Source organism: Semicossyphus pulcher, unplaced genomic scaffold (genome assembly GCF_022749685.1).
Source record: "Semicossyphus pulcher isolate SPU_LCO1_2020_fin unplaced genomic scaffold, fSemPul1.0.p SCAF_6, whole genome shotgun sequence".
Taxonomy (NCBI): Eukaryota; Metazoa; Chordata; class Actinopteri; order Labriformes; family Labridae; genus Semicossyphus; species Semicossyphus pulcher.
The window spans coordinates 30,736,815-30,754,797 of NW_027211737.1; the positions used below are offsets into that span (position 1 = coordinate 30,736,815).

Genomic DNA, 17,983 nt, shown 5'->3' on the forward strand with positions numbered 1-17,983 from the left:
CTCAATATCAGAGCGCTTCTCATCGGTGCTTGCTGTTGCTAGGTTACGAAAGTTGTCTGGCGATACTTATGCTTCCTTCGGTAGTGACCTTTAAGTCTGTTTTAAATTGCTCTGTATGCGTAATATTTACTTTAATTCAATGAAATTTTACAAAGGAAACAAAAACAATGGAAAGGCATCGTGTCCTGACGTTAGCAGCAGCTCTACACCTGGACCTAAAAAAAACAAAATAATACACTTCTCCTCCACCATTGTTGAGTCCCACACCTTCATAATTTTGATTGATCGGGGAGGGAGAAGTGACATTGATGAGCGCAGCGGTGTTCCAAAAGTTAAACAAATTTTAACTGAGAGACAAAAACCAGCTGACACCGAGGCGGTGTTAACGCTGAGGACACTGAGGGCTGAAAACGCTGAACTGCATTGAATTTGTATAGAAAATAGGCGCAAAAAACACCATCAGTGGACACAGGCCCTAATTGTTTGGCCAGCAATTAGCTGTAGGAAATAATTTAGAGTTTAACTGACAATTTAGCTTCATGTAGAGGCTTAAATTACCCCTTTAAGTGTGTTCTTATCTGTCCAATTGGAAGCACATACAAAGCAAACAGATGAGGACCTAGGACTGAACCTTGAGGCACTTTTCAACAGTAACTTTAAACAATGACTTTGTTGTCCCCTGTAGTTGAAATTAGTCCTTGTCCAGTATAGAACATAAAGACAAGAAACATTAGAGATAAAACCAGCAAACACAAGGTTCATTACAGAGTGTATAGCTAGCTAACAGCTAACGCTTGTATAGTTCAACAGCACACACAATCCAGTTATCAAATCTCTGCAAACAGTGGATGGTGGGGATTTATCGAGTACACTTACAGTTACAGCTGCTACCACAGGTGTATGTTTGTGTGATATGTGTGTAATTTATGTGTGTGTGCAGATTGTGACCATCCACCAGGAGCCTTTTGTTTACGTGAAGCCAACAAAGACTGACGGGACGTGTAAAGAGGAGTACACCGTCAACGGAGTCTTAATTAAGAAGGTGATCTGTACAGGACCAAATGGGACCATCCCAGGTAAGAACACACACACACACACACACACACACACGTTGGGTTTGAATCTTCTCAGAGGACACTAAATTTGCCTTACCCTTACGCACGATTTTGAACCTCTTAAGTTTACATATTAAAAAAACGAATGCAGGCTGCCTCTCTTTTATCCTCACCTTAAACCAAGTCTTTACCAGGACATTTTATGAATCACTTTGCTTGTTGTCCCCATAAGGAAGGCAAGTCCCCACACTGTCACAGTGTAAACGCACTCATGTCCCCACAATGTCCCTAAACCTGAACTAAATCTGCAAAAACTAAACATAAGTTGGGAAACAAACATAATTCTTGTTGATCAGATTTGATTGACGGTGACCAAACGGCTCGCCAGCTGTCATCAGATCAGGGTTCAGTTCTTTCTGTTTCCTGATTGGTCAAAATAAATGACGTCATATTTTTCAGATGGAAGCCCGCCCCCAGAAATCTGCTCTGACTTTGGCAGAAAATATTCTGTTCGTCTGTTTGACTGACAGGAAGAAAAAAAGGGTTCCAGGATATTTAAGTTAGGACTCCTCCCCTGCCAACTGGTCCTCACAAAGTATCGAGATCGCTGATGCATGCAGACACACAGTGACACCTTCTTTATATGTGTGTGTGTGTATGTGTGTGTGTGTCCAGGTCAGCCCATTGTCCCTCAGTGCTGCTATGGTTTCTGCATCGACCTGCTCATCAAACTGGCGATGAGCATGAACTTCACCTACGAGGTTCACCTGGTGGCTGATGGGAAATTTGGCACGCAGGAGAGAGTGAGTACTTCTGTGTGTGTGTGTGTGTGTGTTTACATTTCCAGTTCCAGTTACAAATCTCTCTAAACAGATATTTTCTCTCTGGGTTTTGCCTCTCAGGATTTAATGAGGGTGTTGGAGCTGTTTGACCTTGTTAAGCATAGTGAAGGATTACTACGGTGTTTGGAGTTCAATTTTAGCAGATTTTGGGGTCTAAATGACAAATAAGTGTTGGAAATGCTCCAATAGATTGTTATTATAAAAGTCTGACGACGTTACAGGCCAGATCCCTACAGAGATAGACCTTTTTGATAAAGAGTAAAATGCAGCCGTTACACCGCACTCTTCAAAGCCACCAGACTACATTGAAAAAAATGTTAATTTTACCTCGCAGAACACAGGAGTTGCTGGTCTGCCTCGATCAACTGGTTTGTTTGTGTTATTGAGTGACTTTGGTCAAGTCAAACTTTATTCGTATAGCACATTTAAAACAACCGTACTGTACAAAAGTGCTGAACAGGCAGAAAGAATACAAACAGGTTAGAAGAATACGAAGTGCAAACAACAAATAAGAATAAAAGAAAAACAAATAAGTCAAGGTGTCGAACTCAACTCGAGTCACACGCCAACGAGAAGAGGTGTGTCTTCAGCAGTGACTTAAAGGTCTCCAGGGTCTGAGCAGTTTTTACATGAACAGGTAAGCTGTTCCACAGATTAGGGGCAGCCACTGCAAATCCTCGGTCACCACGGTTTTTTTAGTTTAAATCTGGGAACATCCAGGAGCAACTGATTTGACGACCTCAGTGCTCTAACTGGAGTATGCAGATGCAGGCGTTCTGCTAGATAAGGTGCTGCCAGCCCATTTAAAACCTTAGAAACAAGCAATACAATCTTAAAATCAATTCTAAAACGGACAGAAAGCCAACGGAGGGAGGTCAGTACTGGTGTTTTGTGATCATGCCCTCTTTTTCCAGTTAAAAGACGAGCTGCTGCATGATGCACTAACTGCAGACGATGGTGTTTAAAACTGTTTAAAGACAATCTCACCGTCTTTAAAAGAATGGTTTGATAGAATCCATGAAATCTTTTTAACGGAGCGCGTCTCATTCTCTTTGAGGCCTCAGAAAACCAAATTGGAGGAATTCTGGGAGAAGTGGAAATCATATTTCTCCGAACAGCCCTTCTTCTGTTTAAATCTGTTTACCTGTGTGTGTGTGTGTGTGTGTGTGTGTGTACATATCAGTATTTCTTTTTTGTTTTCTTTTGTTGAATGGAAAAACACCTCATGGGCTGCAGCTCCTGGTTAGCGCTATCGCCAGGCTTGGGGAGTAACAGAATACAAGTAACGGCGTTACGTGATTAGATACAAAAAAAAGGCAACTGTAGTCCGTTACATTAAAAAAAGGGGTAATTAGATTACAGTTACATTTCTTAAAATGGGGATTACTGGCAGGATTACAATTTTAAAATACATTTTTAAATGAAGACGATATAATACCAAAGATGCTCTGTAACATCTGGCGACACGACACACAACAACACCGCTCCTAAAAGTTGCCCATAGCAACATCGCAGGACAGTGCAGTTCTGCCTTCCAGCTCTGAAATGCTGTCATTATCAAAGGACTCGACATTAAAGCAACATTTACAGGTAAGACTAACTAGCTGCACAGTCGTCTTCTTCTTCTACGACTGAAAAGAAGTTTGTGACTCTGGTGATGGTCGCGACGGGATGCTGTGTGTAACAACACAAGCTCCAGACTGGAATACGTTTATGGCAGTTTACATGAAGTAGTTTGAATTGCATACTTAACAAAGTACATTTATTTGCAGATTAGTATTGAAGTAATCCAAAAGTAAAGTAATCCGTTACGCTAATTTAATATTTTAGGTTACTGATTAAATTTTTTAACAGGTAATTAGTAACTGTATTTTTTAAGTAACCCTCCCAACCCTGGCTGTCGCCTCACAGCTAGAAGGTTCCAGGTTAGACACAAGTTATGTGAAACAGAGCCCCAGGTTTAATAAACACTGTCATTATCTTTTAATGTTCTCTTACCAACACAGACTTAAACATCAGTCAGGGAGAAACATTCTCCTTCCTGGAGCCTCATCATCTTAGACTGACGGGAGCTGTTTTAATGACTTCACCTCGTTGTATCTTCTTCTTCTGCAATTTCTTTTAATGCAGCTGTCACTGAACTCGTATTCACACGTCAGGACGGAGCGGCAGTCGATGACTTTGAGCTAATGTGATTAAAACTTGGCCAACGTTGATGTCGCCGTGACTTTCTGTCTCTCTCTGACCTGTTTACTGATTCAACACCGGTACAACACTGATGCCTGTTGCCATGGCGACCACCGCGCTCCGTCCCTGACTCTGACCTTGTTGAGGGCCGAGAGACATTTAGTCATTACCGTCTCTCTCTCTCTCTCCCTCTCTCCCTCCCTCTCTCCTTCCTGTCATCTTCCCTCCGTCTGCGTCCGATGCTTCCTCCTCTTCTTCTCCTCCTCTTCTCGCCTCACATCTCTCCTTTCTCCTGTCTCTCCACAGAATTATTTATAGTTGAAATCTGCTTTATTTTCCTGGAAGATAAAACACTCGCGGATAAAATTACATCACTCACAGATAAAATATTTAATCAATCAAAGTGTTTCCTTCTGAGGCAGAGCGATGCTGATGTGCTTCTTTAAAACCAGACAGCAATGTAGCGCTTTAATTATCAGAGTTTATTCAAAGAAATCTCTTTTTATAATATATCAGGCTGCCATTCGTGAACTTTAAACAGATTTATCTGATGTTTTCAAACAGATAAAAAATATATATGTTGATAACAAGAACTAGAAACGGATCAAACCAGGTTATATTTCAGTTTAAATTCAGTTTTTCTCTGTTAAACAAGTTTTTTTTTTTTATCATGAAAGTTCCAACAGCTGAGTCACATAAGCTAACCTTAGCATTCATTCAATTACAAGCTAACATTATGATTAGCTGGGAATTTACACCTTTCCCATGATATCCTGCAACACTATTAAATTATGCTAACGTTAGCTGTTTTCTTACATTAACTTGTGGACTAAGTGGTCCGATGTCTCTCTGGATTTTCACTATGCAATGTTTCGTCAGGAAGCAGCTGTAAAATGTTGATCATTTGTCAGATTCACCTTGTTTACCTGAAACTGCTGCAGCAGTTAAGCCTCCCGCATGACATGTAGTAAATATTATACTTTTAACTCCACTACGCTTCTATGCTCACAGACGGTATAAAAAGATGGCCGACATGACAGCTCCCTAAACCCTCTCTATTGCCCCCTGCTGACTGGCTGCAGTATAGGTCATAAAGCCCGCCTCCTCCATGTTAACAGATGGGATATGAGTCAAACTGGAAAATCAAACATGGTTTCTGTCATTATAGTTAGTTCTTATCATGCTGATTTATGTCCAAGTGTTCATTTTTCTGACAAGTTTACTTTTAATTAGTTATTTGATGTTATAAAAGGGGGCGTGGCCTCATGATTGACAGCTCTGTTGACAAATGGGGCTCCTGCAGCGTTCTGTTCCTGAGTAGCAGAGTAGAGGAGGAACGACGAGAGGAGACGTTACTAACACTAACACTACAGTCATTGAACTTTCCATCAGCGTGAATATCTGCTTCAGACCGACACAAGAAGCTGTTCTGCTGCAGACTGAGCCCACCTGAGGGCTCCAACACGGCAAGGACACAAGGTAAAGGTGTGTTTTGGGTAGAGGAAGGGGCGGGACGTCAGTACTGCGGCTCCACCAGCCGATCTCTGCTGCGCACACTCGGGAGACAAATGAACAAGATGACGGCGCCCGCTCCGGTCGGATTTAGCTTCACTTTTGTACAATGAGAGGAGGTGGAGACGTGTCGGCCATCTTTATATACAGACATTTTTCTGAAAGTCAAGTTACTTTACAGATTACTGTGTTCCAGCCCTGTATTGCAAGATGTGTTTTACCTACCCTTAAGCATCATTTGCTGCATCCATTATCGTCCACTCCTCCTCTGGACGCTGCAGGAGATGTTATAGGAATGACATCAGACTCCTCTGACCTCCTCTGTCCCTCCTCCTGCAGGTGAACAACAGCAATAAGAAGGAGTGGAACGGCATGATGGGGGAGCTGTTGGGAGGTCTGGCCGACATGATCGTCGCTCCCCTCACCATCAACAACGAGCGTGCTCAGTATATCGAGTTCTCCAAACCGTTTAAATACCAGGGGCTCACCATCCTCGTCAAGAAGGTGAGCTGCTGTGTCCCGTCACGGTTCAGTTACACCTTTCCTCTGGGGACGATTTCCACAAACTAAATTTGGGATCAGCCCAACATGCAGGACGTAGGCGGCGACACGATCTCACCCAGGAGTTCAATGTTTCCATAATCCTGTCTAATTAAATTACATTAAATGTGAACATATCAACACATGAACATGTACAGAGTAATCTCTCAGCTTAGGTTGTGCAGAGTCTAGGGGGTATGAAGCATTTTTAGAAACCATTGTAAAAAAAAAAAAACAAAGCCGGATGAAAAGAGTAATATTCAGAGAGAAAACAAAAACATTCCAAGATTAAAGTCAGAAATTTGCGAGAAACAAAACTAGTAAAATCGTGTTTATAGGAGCCTTTTTGAGACGCGACCCCCCCCACAGTATGTCGGGGTTCACGGCCCCCTCCCTCTCGATTCACCTGTGTCTCTTCTCTGCCCTGTTGGCTCTGCTGCTCACGCAGGCGTGCATGGCACGGAGCTCGGAGCAGATTTAGCGCAGAGTTTCCTCAGCGCACAAGAAGCAGACTTCATAGCGAAGAAAGACTGAGCGACCCTCTGCTGCAGAAACACGTTTCTCTGCTCCCCGTTTGCCCCAGGGGTAACATCACACATGAGAGCAGGGTTGATTTTGGCAGCTATTTTAGATTTAGTGTTAAGATGAAAATTCGTATTAGTTGTCAATTTTACCCTTTATAGTTTTAGTCAGCGAAAACTCAAAACATTTTAGTCATCACTTTAAGTCAAAACGTTTTCTCTCTTTAAGTTAATTTAGTTAACCTAAGACAGGTTCAATCTGCTGTACGGCGCCGTCTTTCAATAGTTGTTTCCTTCTGATGTTCTTCTTCATGGGTGCTGAGGTTATATGTAAATGGAAACTTACTGTAACGTAACGTTACGCATGTAAAGACATAGAATGAAGTCGTTCAGTTACAGCAGCGCATAATGCACATTCCTCTCTTGCCTCATTTGCAGCAGCAGTTTTTGATTTTTACCTTAAAAACTTTTACCTGTCCAACAGAAAGAAGGCCAACTCTGCATCGCTCTTTCGTGTTCGCAGGTCTGAATGCCCAGTTGCTAATTTGAACCCCTCCCACGCTCACCTTTGGGAGAATGATTACCTCAGGGAACCACAACAGCCCCCCTCCTGAAAACGTCCCGTGCAAAATAAAACAGAATAGATGCAGAGGGAAGGGTCTCACAAGGGTCTGCACACACACTCACCAACACACATGTACAGAGCCCAGAAGTGATGATTTATATTATATTTAAAAAAACTGTTGGAAATTGTTTTTGTGTTTCTGATTTTAGTTTTTTTGGATCACTTAAGGAATTAAAGTGAAATCAGCAGTAAATCAATAAGTTATATATATTTTTTAGCAAAATCAAATAAAAATTCTCTCCCTTTTGATTTTTTGACACCATTTCATAGCTTGATATGTAATCTGGTACGTTGACCTTTAAGCTTACACATTACGAACGTCACATTAACATCATATTAAGCAGGAACACCAATGTAGGCGCCGATGGACCGCTTCTGTTGCAGAGTTCAAAGGGTTCAAACACAACAGAGGAGAACGAGTCGATGATCGTCAATGAGACCAGACGTCTGAACCTCCTCACAGCTTGAGTTGTGCTGCTGTCACGCTGCTCCGACAGATATTTTGGGATATTTGAGGTCAGAGTGACCCAGTTCACAGCCGGCGATCGGTTTCACAGCAGCAGGAAGGAGGTCGATAGTTTCCATCGACCCTCAACATGTCTGATTCAGGGTCAGAGCTGGAGCCGCCGCTGATTTAATGCTGTTTTAATAACTACAATGGATCCAATGGAGAGAAAACATTCCCTCTGACTCTCCACAGTTTGATTTTGTGTGAGAGTTAAACATGCAGTTTCAAAGTGTGGAGTCGAGGACGATGTCAGATGTTTAGTTTCATTTCTTCGGTCTACTTCCTGGATTTCTTCTGCCTCAGACTGGAGCACAACCAACTGATTAACTTTTTTTACAGAAGAAGAATCTCTATAAACTCAACACATTGTTTTGTTAATGATGATGTGATTGTGTTTAAACTGTGTGTGTCGTGTGTTTGTGTGTTCAGGAAATCCCTCGAAGCACTCTGGATTCATTCATGCAGCCGTTCCAGAGCACACTGTGGCTGTTAGTCGGTCTGTCGGTCCACGTGGTGGCAGTGATGCTTTACCTATTAGACCGGTTCAGGTAACAAAACACAGCACAGCACGATACGCCATGAGACTACAACATGATACAACACAGTCAAATATAGTTATATAGTTGTGCTTCCACAGACACAGAGGGACATTTCCTGACAATGTTGTTAACCACACTGTTCGCTCAAGTGGTTTTTGACACAACTGAATTTTGTGCTCAAACTTGTAAAAGTTAAAGCTGAAGGTTGACAGAAAGATGATGTGTGAGTATAGTACAAGCTAAAGGTAACTTGTCATCCTCCAAGCCAATGACTGTATATATAGATGGACAACGCGTCTCCATCTGCTCCCATTGTACGAAATTGATGCCAAAATGGGCGCCGCCATCTTGCGATGGTGACGTCATTTGGAGATAGAGACTGCGCAGTAGAGATCGGCGGGTGAAGAGGCCGTAGCCACTTCCGCTGACCCAAACACACACTTAACTTACCAAAAAATAAAACCGGCGTGTTTAACAGCAGAACAGCTTCTCTGTGTTGGTCTGAGGTTAAAGTTCACAGGTATGGAAACTTCAATGACTGTAGTGTTAGTGTTAGTTACGTCTCCTCTCGTCGTTCCTCCTCTACTCTGCTACTCGGGAACAGAACGCTGCAGGAGCCGTATTTGTCAACAGAGCTGTCAATCATGAGGCCACACCCCCTTTTTACAACATCAAATAACTAATTAAAAGTAAACTTGTCAGAAAAATGAACACTTGGACATAAATCAGCATGATAAGAACTAACTATAATGACAGAAACCATGTTTGAGAAAAATGTATTTGATTTTATAGTTTGACTCATGTCCCATCTGTTAACATGGAGGAGGCGGGCGATAGAGAGGCTTTGGCTTCACTTTTAGGGTCTATGGTTGTGCGTGACAGGCTTGGAGCATAGACTGTATAAAGAGATGGACGACATGACAGCTCCCCGAAAGTAAAGCCAAAGCCTCTCTATCGCCGCCTCCTCCATGTTAACAGATGGGACATGAGTCAAACTATAAAATCAAAATACACGTCAAATACATTTTTCTCAAACATGGTTTCTGTCATTATAGTTAGTTCTTATCATGCTGATTTATGTCCAAGTGTTCATTTTTCTCACAAGTTTACTTTTAATTAGTTATTTGATGTCATAAAAAGGGGGTGTGGCCTCATGATTGACAGCTCTGTTGACAAATGGGGCTCCTGCAGCGTTCTGTTCCCGAGCAGCAGAGTAGAGGAGGAACGGCGAGAGGAGACGTAACTAACACTAACACTACAGTCAGTGAACTTTCCATAAGCGTGAATATCTGCTTCAGACCGACACAAGAAGCTGTTCTGCTGCAGACTGAGCCCACCTGAGGGCTCCAACACGGCAAGGACACAAGGTAAAGGTGTGTTTTGGGTAGAGGAAGGGGCGGGACGTCAGTACTGCCGCTCCACCAGCCGAGCTCTACTGCCCACACTCTGGAGACAAATGAACAAGATGGCAGCGCCCTCTCAGGGGGATTTAGGATTCACTTTTGTACAATGAGAGGAGGTGGAGACGCGTCGGCCATCTTTATATTGGGCGCAACCTGACGTCACTATTAGGTCAAGGTCAAGTTAGTTTAAAGTATTGCATTATGGCCTCACTGATTACTGTACATAACAACTTTTTTAACTGATTCAAGTGAAACTGGTTCATATTTTATGGGTAGAATATTTACTGGTCGTCTCTGAGGTCCTCGGGCTGCTGTGTCTGAACTTTTGATGATTTACAAGTTTCCATCTGGAGAGATTTGTTTGCTTGTTGCTGTTGGCAAGTTGGCTCAATTAGAGCCAAGCCTGGAAGCTCAGATCATCGGGGGAGTGAAAGTGTTTACATCGCTTGCAAATGAGCTTTGGACTGCCAAAACATCGAGGGTTTTGAGCCTGGGGCGGGAAGGCTGGAGCAGAGCCAGGCGTGGACCGCACTCCGCAGCCTCTGAGTAACAACGGCCGTACTGGGACAAACAAAGGGAGTGCAGTACTAAGGTTATGACCAGGACTCTTATAAAGGTGGGTTCAGGCGGGAAAAGAGAGAACTGAGAGGGGAGAGGCGTGAGGGAGGTCATCAGTCAATGCCAGCCTCTGGAGGGCTGAGCTGGATTTATGTTTGAGGAAGCTCAGGGGTAGGAGGAGCCAAACCCTGCAACAAAACCACCTCAGCAATATAAAAATCCTCCATCGTGATTTATGTTAGAGCGATGATTATCCCGTAAACTGTAATGGCGTTGTAGTTGCCAAGGTAAAGGACAACACGAGCAAGGATATGAATGAAAAGCTGAGAACACTGGCTGGAGAGCAACTTTAACAGATAATCACAGAGACAAGAACTAGACAGATGACAGCCTGCATTTAAATATAATATAAGCAAGATTTATTTGACACCTTTCCCCCCGAAATGTAGCGCATTGACGCAGGTTATTCAGACCCGGGAACACCCACTTATAGATGCTGATTATCACTGTTCCCATTGCCAGTAGAGTATTCTCCTGTCGGTCTCTTTTCTGCTGCGTCACCGTCTGATGTCACGTCTGGAGCCAATCCCTGCTGTCATTGGGCGAGAGGCGAGGTTATACCTGGACAGGTTGCCAGTCAATCACAGGGCTGACACATAGAGACAGACAACCTTTCACGCTCACATTCACACCTACTGGCAATTTCAGAATCACCAGTGAACCTAATGAGCATGTCTTTGTGACTGTGGGAGGAAGCCGGATTACCCGGAGGGAACCCATGCATGCACGGGGAGAACATGCAGACTCCACACAGAAAGGCCAGAGCGGGATTTTAACCTGGAACCGTCTAGCTGTGAGGCAGCCAAATATAAATGAAATACATTTCTAGGATACTACATGACAAATATATTAAATACTAAACCAAACAAGGGGATTAAACATGCGAGCTAGTTCAGGCAGTGAACTCGAGCTTCACTGACAAAGGCACACTCCCAATTTGGCCGTCCATTTAGGCTGCAAAATCTCCCATCTCTCCTTCTGCTCTGTCAATGCCACTGCTGCTCTGCTCCAGTACTGCGCTCAGTCTTTCATCACCACCCCAGCATCCACCTGTGGGCTCCGGCTAGGGGGTTTAAGATATTATCTCATCACTGCCCAGATTTCTGCTTGTAAAACAAATCTGTGGGTCGGAGCCTCGACAGCAAACACAAGCTGCTGTAATAAACATTTCAAACGTGAGTTGTCTGACTGATACAGTATAATGTTGTGTAAACATCCTCCCTGTGTTTCCCTGCAGCCCGTTCGGAAGGTTTAAAGTGAATAGTGAAGAAGAAGAAGAAGATGCCCTCACCCTGTCCTCGGCTATGTGGTTCTCTTGGGGAGTACTGCTGAACTCTGGGATAGGAGAAGGTCGGTTCATCTAATCTGACACGTGCTGCAGTCCTCCAGACTTCACAGTTATAACATCTGTCCTGTCTCTGTCTGCAGGAGCTCCCAGGAGTTTCTCAGCGAGGATTCTGGGTATGGTGTGGGCAGGTTTTGCTATGATCATTGTAGCTTCATATACTGCCAACTTGGCAGCCTTCCTTGTGTTGGACCGGCCTGAGGAGCGCATCACTGGCATCAATGACCCCAGGGTGAGACGCTCGATTCTCCTCTGAATTGTGTTGAAAGAAATCTGTTCTTGTTTTCAGATCGTTTTCTTGCATCTCTCATTCCTCCACTTTTAACCAAGTCAGGCAAGTCCAGTGAAACAACAGTTGTTGTTGTCACTTCGGTCTGAGACAGAGCGGTGCTACTCCCGCTCTATACCAGGCGGTGGTCTTCTCTTCTGTGGTCCATTGTGACTGGCTCTTCGACCAATGAGCTGTCACCAGCCCAGCAGGAAAGACGCTCCATGGCGCTGGGGTTTTGTAGCTGAATATGACCAGGAATCACTCGTTAATGTACTCTGATGTTTTCAGGACGGATGATAAAGGAAAACATTACATTTGAGTCTTACAGGTAAAACATGAGACTCATCTGATCTTGGAGTTCATTATGTGAGCGAAGGTGTTACCCATCGCTAGTCTGGTGCCAGTTCATGCAGAGCTTTCTAACAGGTTCCAAGAATCTTTGAGGGTTTGATATAAAACGTGAACCTGGTGACTGTTAATGAACTACTTCTGTACTGTATTTGTTTTTAGCTTCGGAACCCATCAGACAAGTTCATCTACGCCACAGTGAAGCAGAGCTCGGTCGATATTTACTTCAGACGGCAGGTGGAGCTAAGCACCATGTACCGGCACATGGAGAAACACAACTACGAGAGCGCTGCTGAGGCCATCCAGGCCGTTAGAGACAAGTAGGCTCTTTATACAGTTAGCAGCCTAAATAAGTTTTCCCCTGCTTGGAGATGTACAGTGTTAATGCCTTCCTACACTTGACTGGTTTGGTCAGCCTGCCTACGTTTTCCAACTGCCACATACCTAATGTTCTCTCCTCCTGTAGTAAGCTTCATGCCTTCATCTGGGACAGCGCTGTGTTGGAGTTCGAGGCGTCGCAGAAGTGTGATCTAGTGACGACAGGAGAGCTTTTCTTCCGCTCAGGATTCGGGATTGGAATGAGGAAAGACAGTCCGTGGAAACAGAACGTTTCTTTGGCCATTCTCAGGTGAAAATAAAGACATGCTTATGATGATCTACGTATATCCCACTGCAGCCATACCCGTACCCTGCTGGTACTCTAAGATACTGTGCTGATACTATTCGGATACGCGTCTGATTGATACCTGAGGATACCTTATGATATTTATAGATACCTCACCGATCACCTTTTGATACCCCACTGTTACATTTATGATACCCTACTATATTTCTACAGATGCTCTGCTTATACCCTGCAGGTACCCTACTTATACCCATAACGTACCCTATGCATACTTTAGTTACCCGACTGATTCTCTATGGTTGGAGTTTGTGATACTCTATTTACACCCCCTTTTCTGTCTTCTAATACTATCCTGATACCTTACTATTACTATGTGCTGATACCCTTATATACCCATCTGATACCCTAGAACATTCTGTATTGAGATACCCGTCTGACTGTTGCTGATAGCCCACTGATACCCTTATGTCACCTTACATGGTACCCTATGGGTACCTTTGGGTTTACTTGGATACCCTTGTGACACCCTGCTGATTAACTATTCGTACAAAGCTGATACCCTATTTATATCCGTCTCGTGCTCCTGTGATACCCTGCTGATATCTTGCTCCCGTCTGACTCGTACCCTCGTCTATTTAAACCGCCTGTGGGTATAACTTTCAGTATGTTTCGTTAAATCTCTCCAGCTCTCATGAGAATGGCTTCATGGAAGACTTGGACAAGACATGGGTACGATACCAGGAGTGTGACTCCAGGAGCAACGCTCCAGCCACCCTCACCTTCGAGAACATGGCAGGTAAGAAGCAGACCCACGGACTGGTACAGTTTATTTTAGACCTGTGAATTTCTGCTTGTTCTTTGCATCAAACATTAAAATATTTAAACATGACAACACATATTTTCAATATAAAGTTAGTCACTTACATTCCAAAAATATCACAAGCACACTCCTTGCCGAGGTCTTAAAAAGATCTTGAAATGCATCAAGTTTGAAGTGACAAAGTGTCTCGGTCATATCATCGGATTTTAGTCCACCTATTATCACTTGTGTCCACCTATTATCCTCAGGTGTGTTCATGCTGGTAGCCGGTGGCATCGTCGCGGGGATATTCCTCATCTTCATCGAGATTGCCTACAAGCGACACAAAGACGCCCGAAGGAAACAGATGCAGCTCGCCTTCGCTGCCGTGAACGTCTGGAGGAAGAACCTGCAGGTACCTGTCTCGACTCGACTCTACTGTCCTCTACAGCACTCTTCTTCTCTTCTGTACTCTGTTGTGCTGTCCTGTAGTCTTTTGTATTGTTCTGTACTCTTCTCTATCCCACTCCACCCTACTGTACTGTAGGCTGCTCTACTCTCTACTGTACTGTAGGCTACTCTACTCTACTCCACAGTATTAACTTTACTGTACTTTGGACCACTTTATTCAACTCTACTGAACTCTAAATTTACCAGACTGTACTGTACTCTACTGAACTCTACTCTGCTATCGTAGTCTACTGTACTGCACTCTACTGTGATACAGTGCTGTTGCCCACTCTAACCTTACTCTATGTGATTATTTCACTTCTAAGGTGTTCATCACCAACTTTTTGGTAATCTCTATTTACAGACTTATTTATTTACATAAAAAGGGGAATCTGTAGGCCGGATTTTAGAACAGGAAGAGTTCTGGTTTCCGTTTGTAGTACACTTATAGTCCGAGTAGTCTTGACCAATCACATATCAGGAGGCTTCAGCGTATTCAGGAAAAAATAGTAATCCGTAATCCGCCGTAATGACATCCTGACTCCCGCCAGCGTCATCTGATGATTTAGCTTCTTATTAATCTTTATAAACAAACATCAGAAGCAAGTTCAGCTAACAACCTGTTCCAGATCAAACATTCACTTCAGACAAATTTGTGTCGCAAAAGCAAATCAGCGCTTAGATTTTCCGACTTCCTTAAATCCATCATAAACGATGGCCCCGCCCTCCGTCTCATGTTAAAGTAGTGTTCTTCTCCTCTTGAGGACAGGCCTGACAAAGCTTCATGTTGTTCCTAATCTGCATCATGATGTTGTTCTTTCAGCAAACTGAAGAGCCGTTAATTAAAGTCGATCACAAGAAACTCTGTTTCTGTTTGGGCTTCATCCCGCTGAAGAAAGCCGGAGTGCAGCCTCTGTGTAACTTACTGTTTACAGTGAAACTGAGACTCAGCACAGACAGATGAACGGGCGCTCCTCCGGGGGATGGGACGAACCGAGAGATGACAGCGTTTATTTTGTAGACGTATCTGGAGGGAGAATTTCACTGCAGCGCACGGAAAAGGAAGTCTTAGCTGGAAGTCGTTTATCACTAAACGCTGGCTAAACCGGAATGCTGACATGTTTTGCGTTGCTCCTGGTGGATCGTCCTCAGACGACAGCCGATGGGTTACGAGATTGACTTTTTAGTAGCTTAACAGTTAAAGGCGAGGCAAAGATGTGGGGAGTTTATGTTGTTTGAATTAAACTCGATCTGTGAAGGGAAGATGATTTTGTTTATTAGTTTTTAATGATGTACAGCCTGAAAGAGAGCAAACTCTTTGTAGCCTCTTTCAACACACCAACACGTTGATCTGTTCATCCGTCTGGAGCCTGTTCAGGTGGACATTTTGTCTCTCTACAAAAACCTGAGTGGTAGTGTGAGAGTAGTTGAAGGAAATGAGCGCTGCTGCTCTGGTACCGGCCCGCTGTTTAATCTCACGTCTGGAGAAAATAAATTAAATTTTGCAGCACCCAAAGCTGCTTCATATCTTTCACAATCAGGTTTAGTATCTCTGCAATCACCGCTGAGTGTCTGCAGGTTTCTGAGAGCATGTTACAAACTACATCATAAATATTTCTTTCAGGCTCACAGCATCCTTGTTGTTATGCAGAGTGTGGTTCAAGGCTGTCAGAACAATCCAGAACCGGGGTTAACTGTAACTAAGTATGATGGGAAAAGCACGTCATTTTTTTTAAAGCACTTGACGAGTTACAGACTGTTTGTGTCCACAGGGAATGATCTGCCACCGTCTCCGCCACAAACCTCCTGTTTCAACTTCACAATCTCAGAGAGGTTTCTATTCTGTTGAAATAAATAGAAATGATTCTCCGCTTTGAATTTACCAATGAGGTTCTGAAACTACTACAAAGTTATTTTAATTACGAAGGTGCATTAATATCTGAGGGGCAGGGCCGCCCATAAGGGGATGCTTTCAGCCGCGAGGGGGCCGATGGAGGACAGCAGTAACCTTATTCATCCTAAGCAATGACAACATTTTAATCTGAACATTAATACTCACCATTTACTCCAACATCAAAAAAAGATTTATTTTTTCTTCAATAATATTTTGCCTGTTTCAAAACTTAAACCTTTCCTTAAAATGTCAGGAGCCATTTCTTCTTCTGTCATTGAAAGTCAAAACCTCCAGAAGCACACGACCTCAGCTGCCAGGCCGGCTGTGTTGGAGTAATGACACCGCACCAGGACGAGGGCTGGGAATCGCAGGGTAACTCACGATAACGATAACATCATGTTCTGCGATAATCGATATGTTGCAAGACAATTATATAACGATACATCACAATATCTGATTAACTTCTTCTTTGGCCAATTAATTTCTGTTCACATTACCCTCATGTCATAAGCACCGTGAGGAGTCATGAAGTAGTGACATGGTGAGACAAAATCTTATTCGTAAATGAGCTTTAGGTCGTGACTGAAAGAATGAGGTCGAGGACACAAGCGGCCGAAATGAGTTTCCTTCGGAGGGTGTCTGAGCTCGGCCTTAGAGAGAGGGTAAGGAGCTCAGAGATCCGGAGGGAAATCGGAGTAGAGCCGCTACTCCTTTGCATCGGAAGGCGCCAGTTGGGCATCTGATTAGGATGCCTCCTGGGCGCCTCCCTTTGGAGGTTTTCCGGGCACGTCCAACTGGGAGGAGACCCCGGGGCAGACTCAGAGCTTGCTGGATGGATTATATATCCCGTCTGGCCTGAGAACGCCTCGGAATCCCCCAGGAGGAGCTGGAAATCGTGGCTGGGGAGAGGGAGGCCTGGGTCACCTTGCTTAGCCTGCTGCCACCGCGACCGGCCCCAGATAAGCGGAAGAAAATAGATGGATGGATGGAAAATATCGATATTTGAATTTTGAGTTTATTTAGAAAAGGGACAATGCACATTAATCAACATGAGCACTTGAATGCATCATGTGAATATGGCAGATTTAGCCACACAGGCTCATTTGCATCTGCAGTCCCTGGCAGGTTGATGGCTTGTAAAAGACAATAAATCAGAACAAACAAATCATAGGTAAGTTTTGGCATCAGCCACGAGTCAGGACGATTGCGGTATCGATATTTTGTCCCAACCCTAACCACGACCAGTAAATCGGGATGGCAAAGAAGGAAGGAGGAGAATACGAGTACTTTGGGCTTTTGACCCAAACAAGAATTTGGTGACCACAAGAAACTGTTCAGATGAGAGGTGAAAAACGTCTTCAAGAACTTCAACCGAGCCCAGCTGCCTTTTGGATTGAGCTTAGAATAACCATGACCTGGATGACTGAGAAGGCACCACCGCTACTACTGCACACCTCTGAGATAAAAGACTGAGACTTTCTTCTTCTTTAGAACCTTAACCCACTGCAACTTCTGTGGATAATAATGATAATAGTGTCACCTATGTGTTTATCTAGGAGAGAGCATGTTGAGAGAACAGGTATGAAGGTTGATATGAATAAATCAGATATGAGGACGTCCCATTCACTGGACCTTTCAGGGGCCCATGTCTGTGGGGGGGGGGGGGGGTGCTCTCTTTCAGGAAACACATTTCATTATAAATGAATAAGTAGCAACATAGACATTTTGGGCAAGACAGCGTCTACCATCTATGAAAACAGTGAGCTGAAATGATTGTAACCTCAGGGCACAACATCTGAAATAACAACCTCGTAGAAGAAGGAAAGAGAGAAAACAAAAACACCATCAGACATCCAAATACAGAGAAAATAAATAGCTGAAAACAATCAACAACATGTAGC

General features: G+C 43.7%; 1 protein-coding gene across 1 annotated transcript in view; it reads left to right on the forward strand.

Moving 5' to 3' along the window:
* Nucleotides 1-17,983, forward strand: part of grin1b (glutamate receptor, ionotropic, N-methyl D-aspartate 1b) — a 71,829-nt gene that overhangs the window by 38,438 nt on the left and 15,408 nt on the right. Inside the window, exons 11-20 of the mRNA XM_069682692.1 lie at nt 941-1,076; nt 1,731-1,858; nt 5,936-6,100; nt 8,220-8,338; nt 11,588-11,700; nt 11,779-11,927; nt 12,477-12,634; nt 12,781-12,942; nt 13,626-13,735; nt 14,008-14,153. Of these exons, the coding sequence (XP_069538793.1) occupies nt 941-1,076; nt 1,731-1,858; nt 5,936-6,100; nt 8,220-8,338; nt 11,588-11,700; nt 11,779-11,927; nt 12,477-12,634; nt 12,781-12,942; nt 13,626-13,735; nt 14,008-14,153 (1,386 nt within the window). The remainder of the gene's footprint in view (nt 1-940; nt 1,077-1,730; nt 1,859-5,935; nt 6,101-8,219; nt 8,339-11,587; nt 11,701-11,778; nt 11,928-12,476; nt 12,635-12,780; nt 12,943-13,625; nt 13,736-14,007; nt 14,154-17,983) is intronic.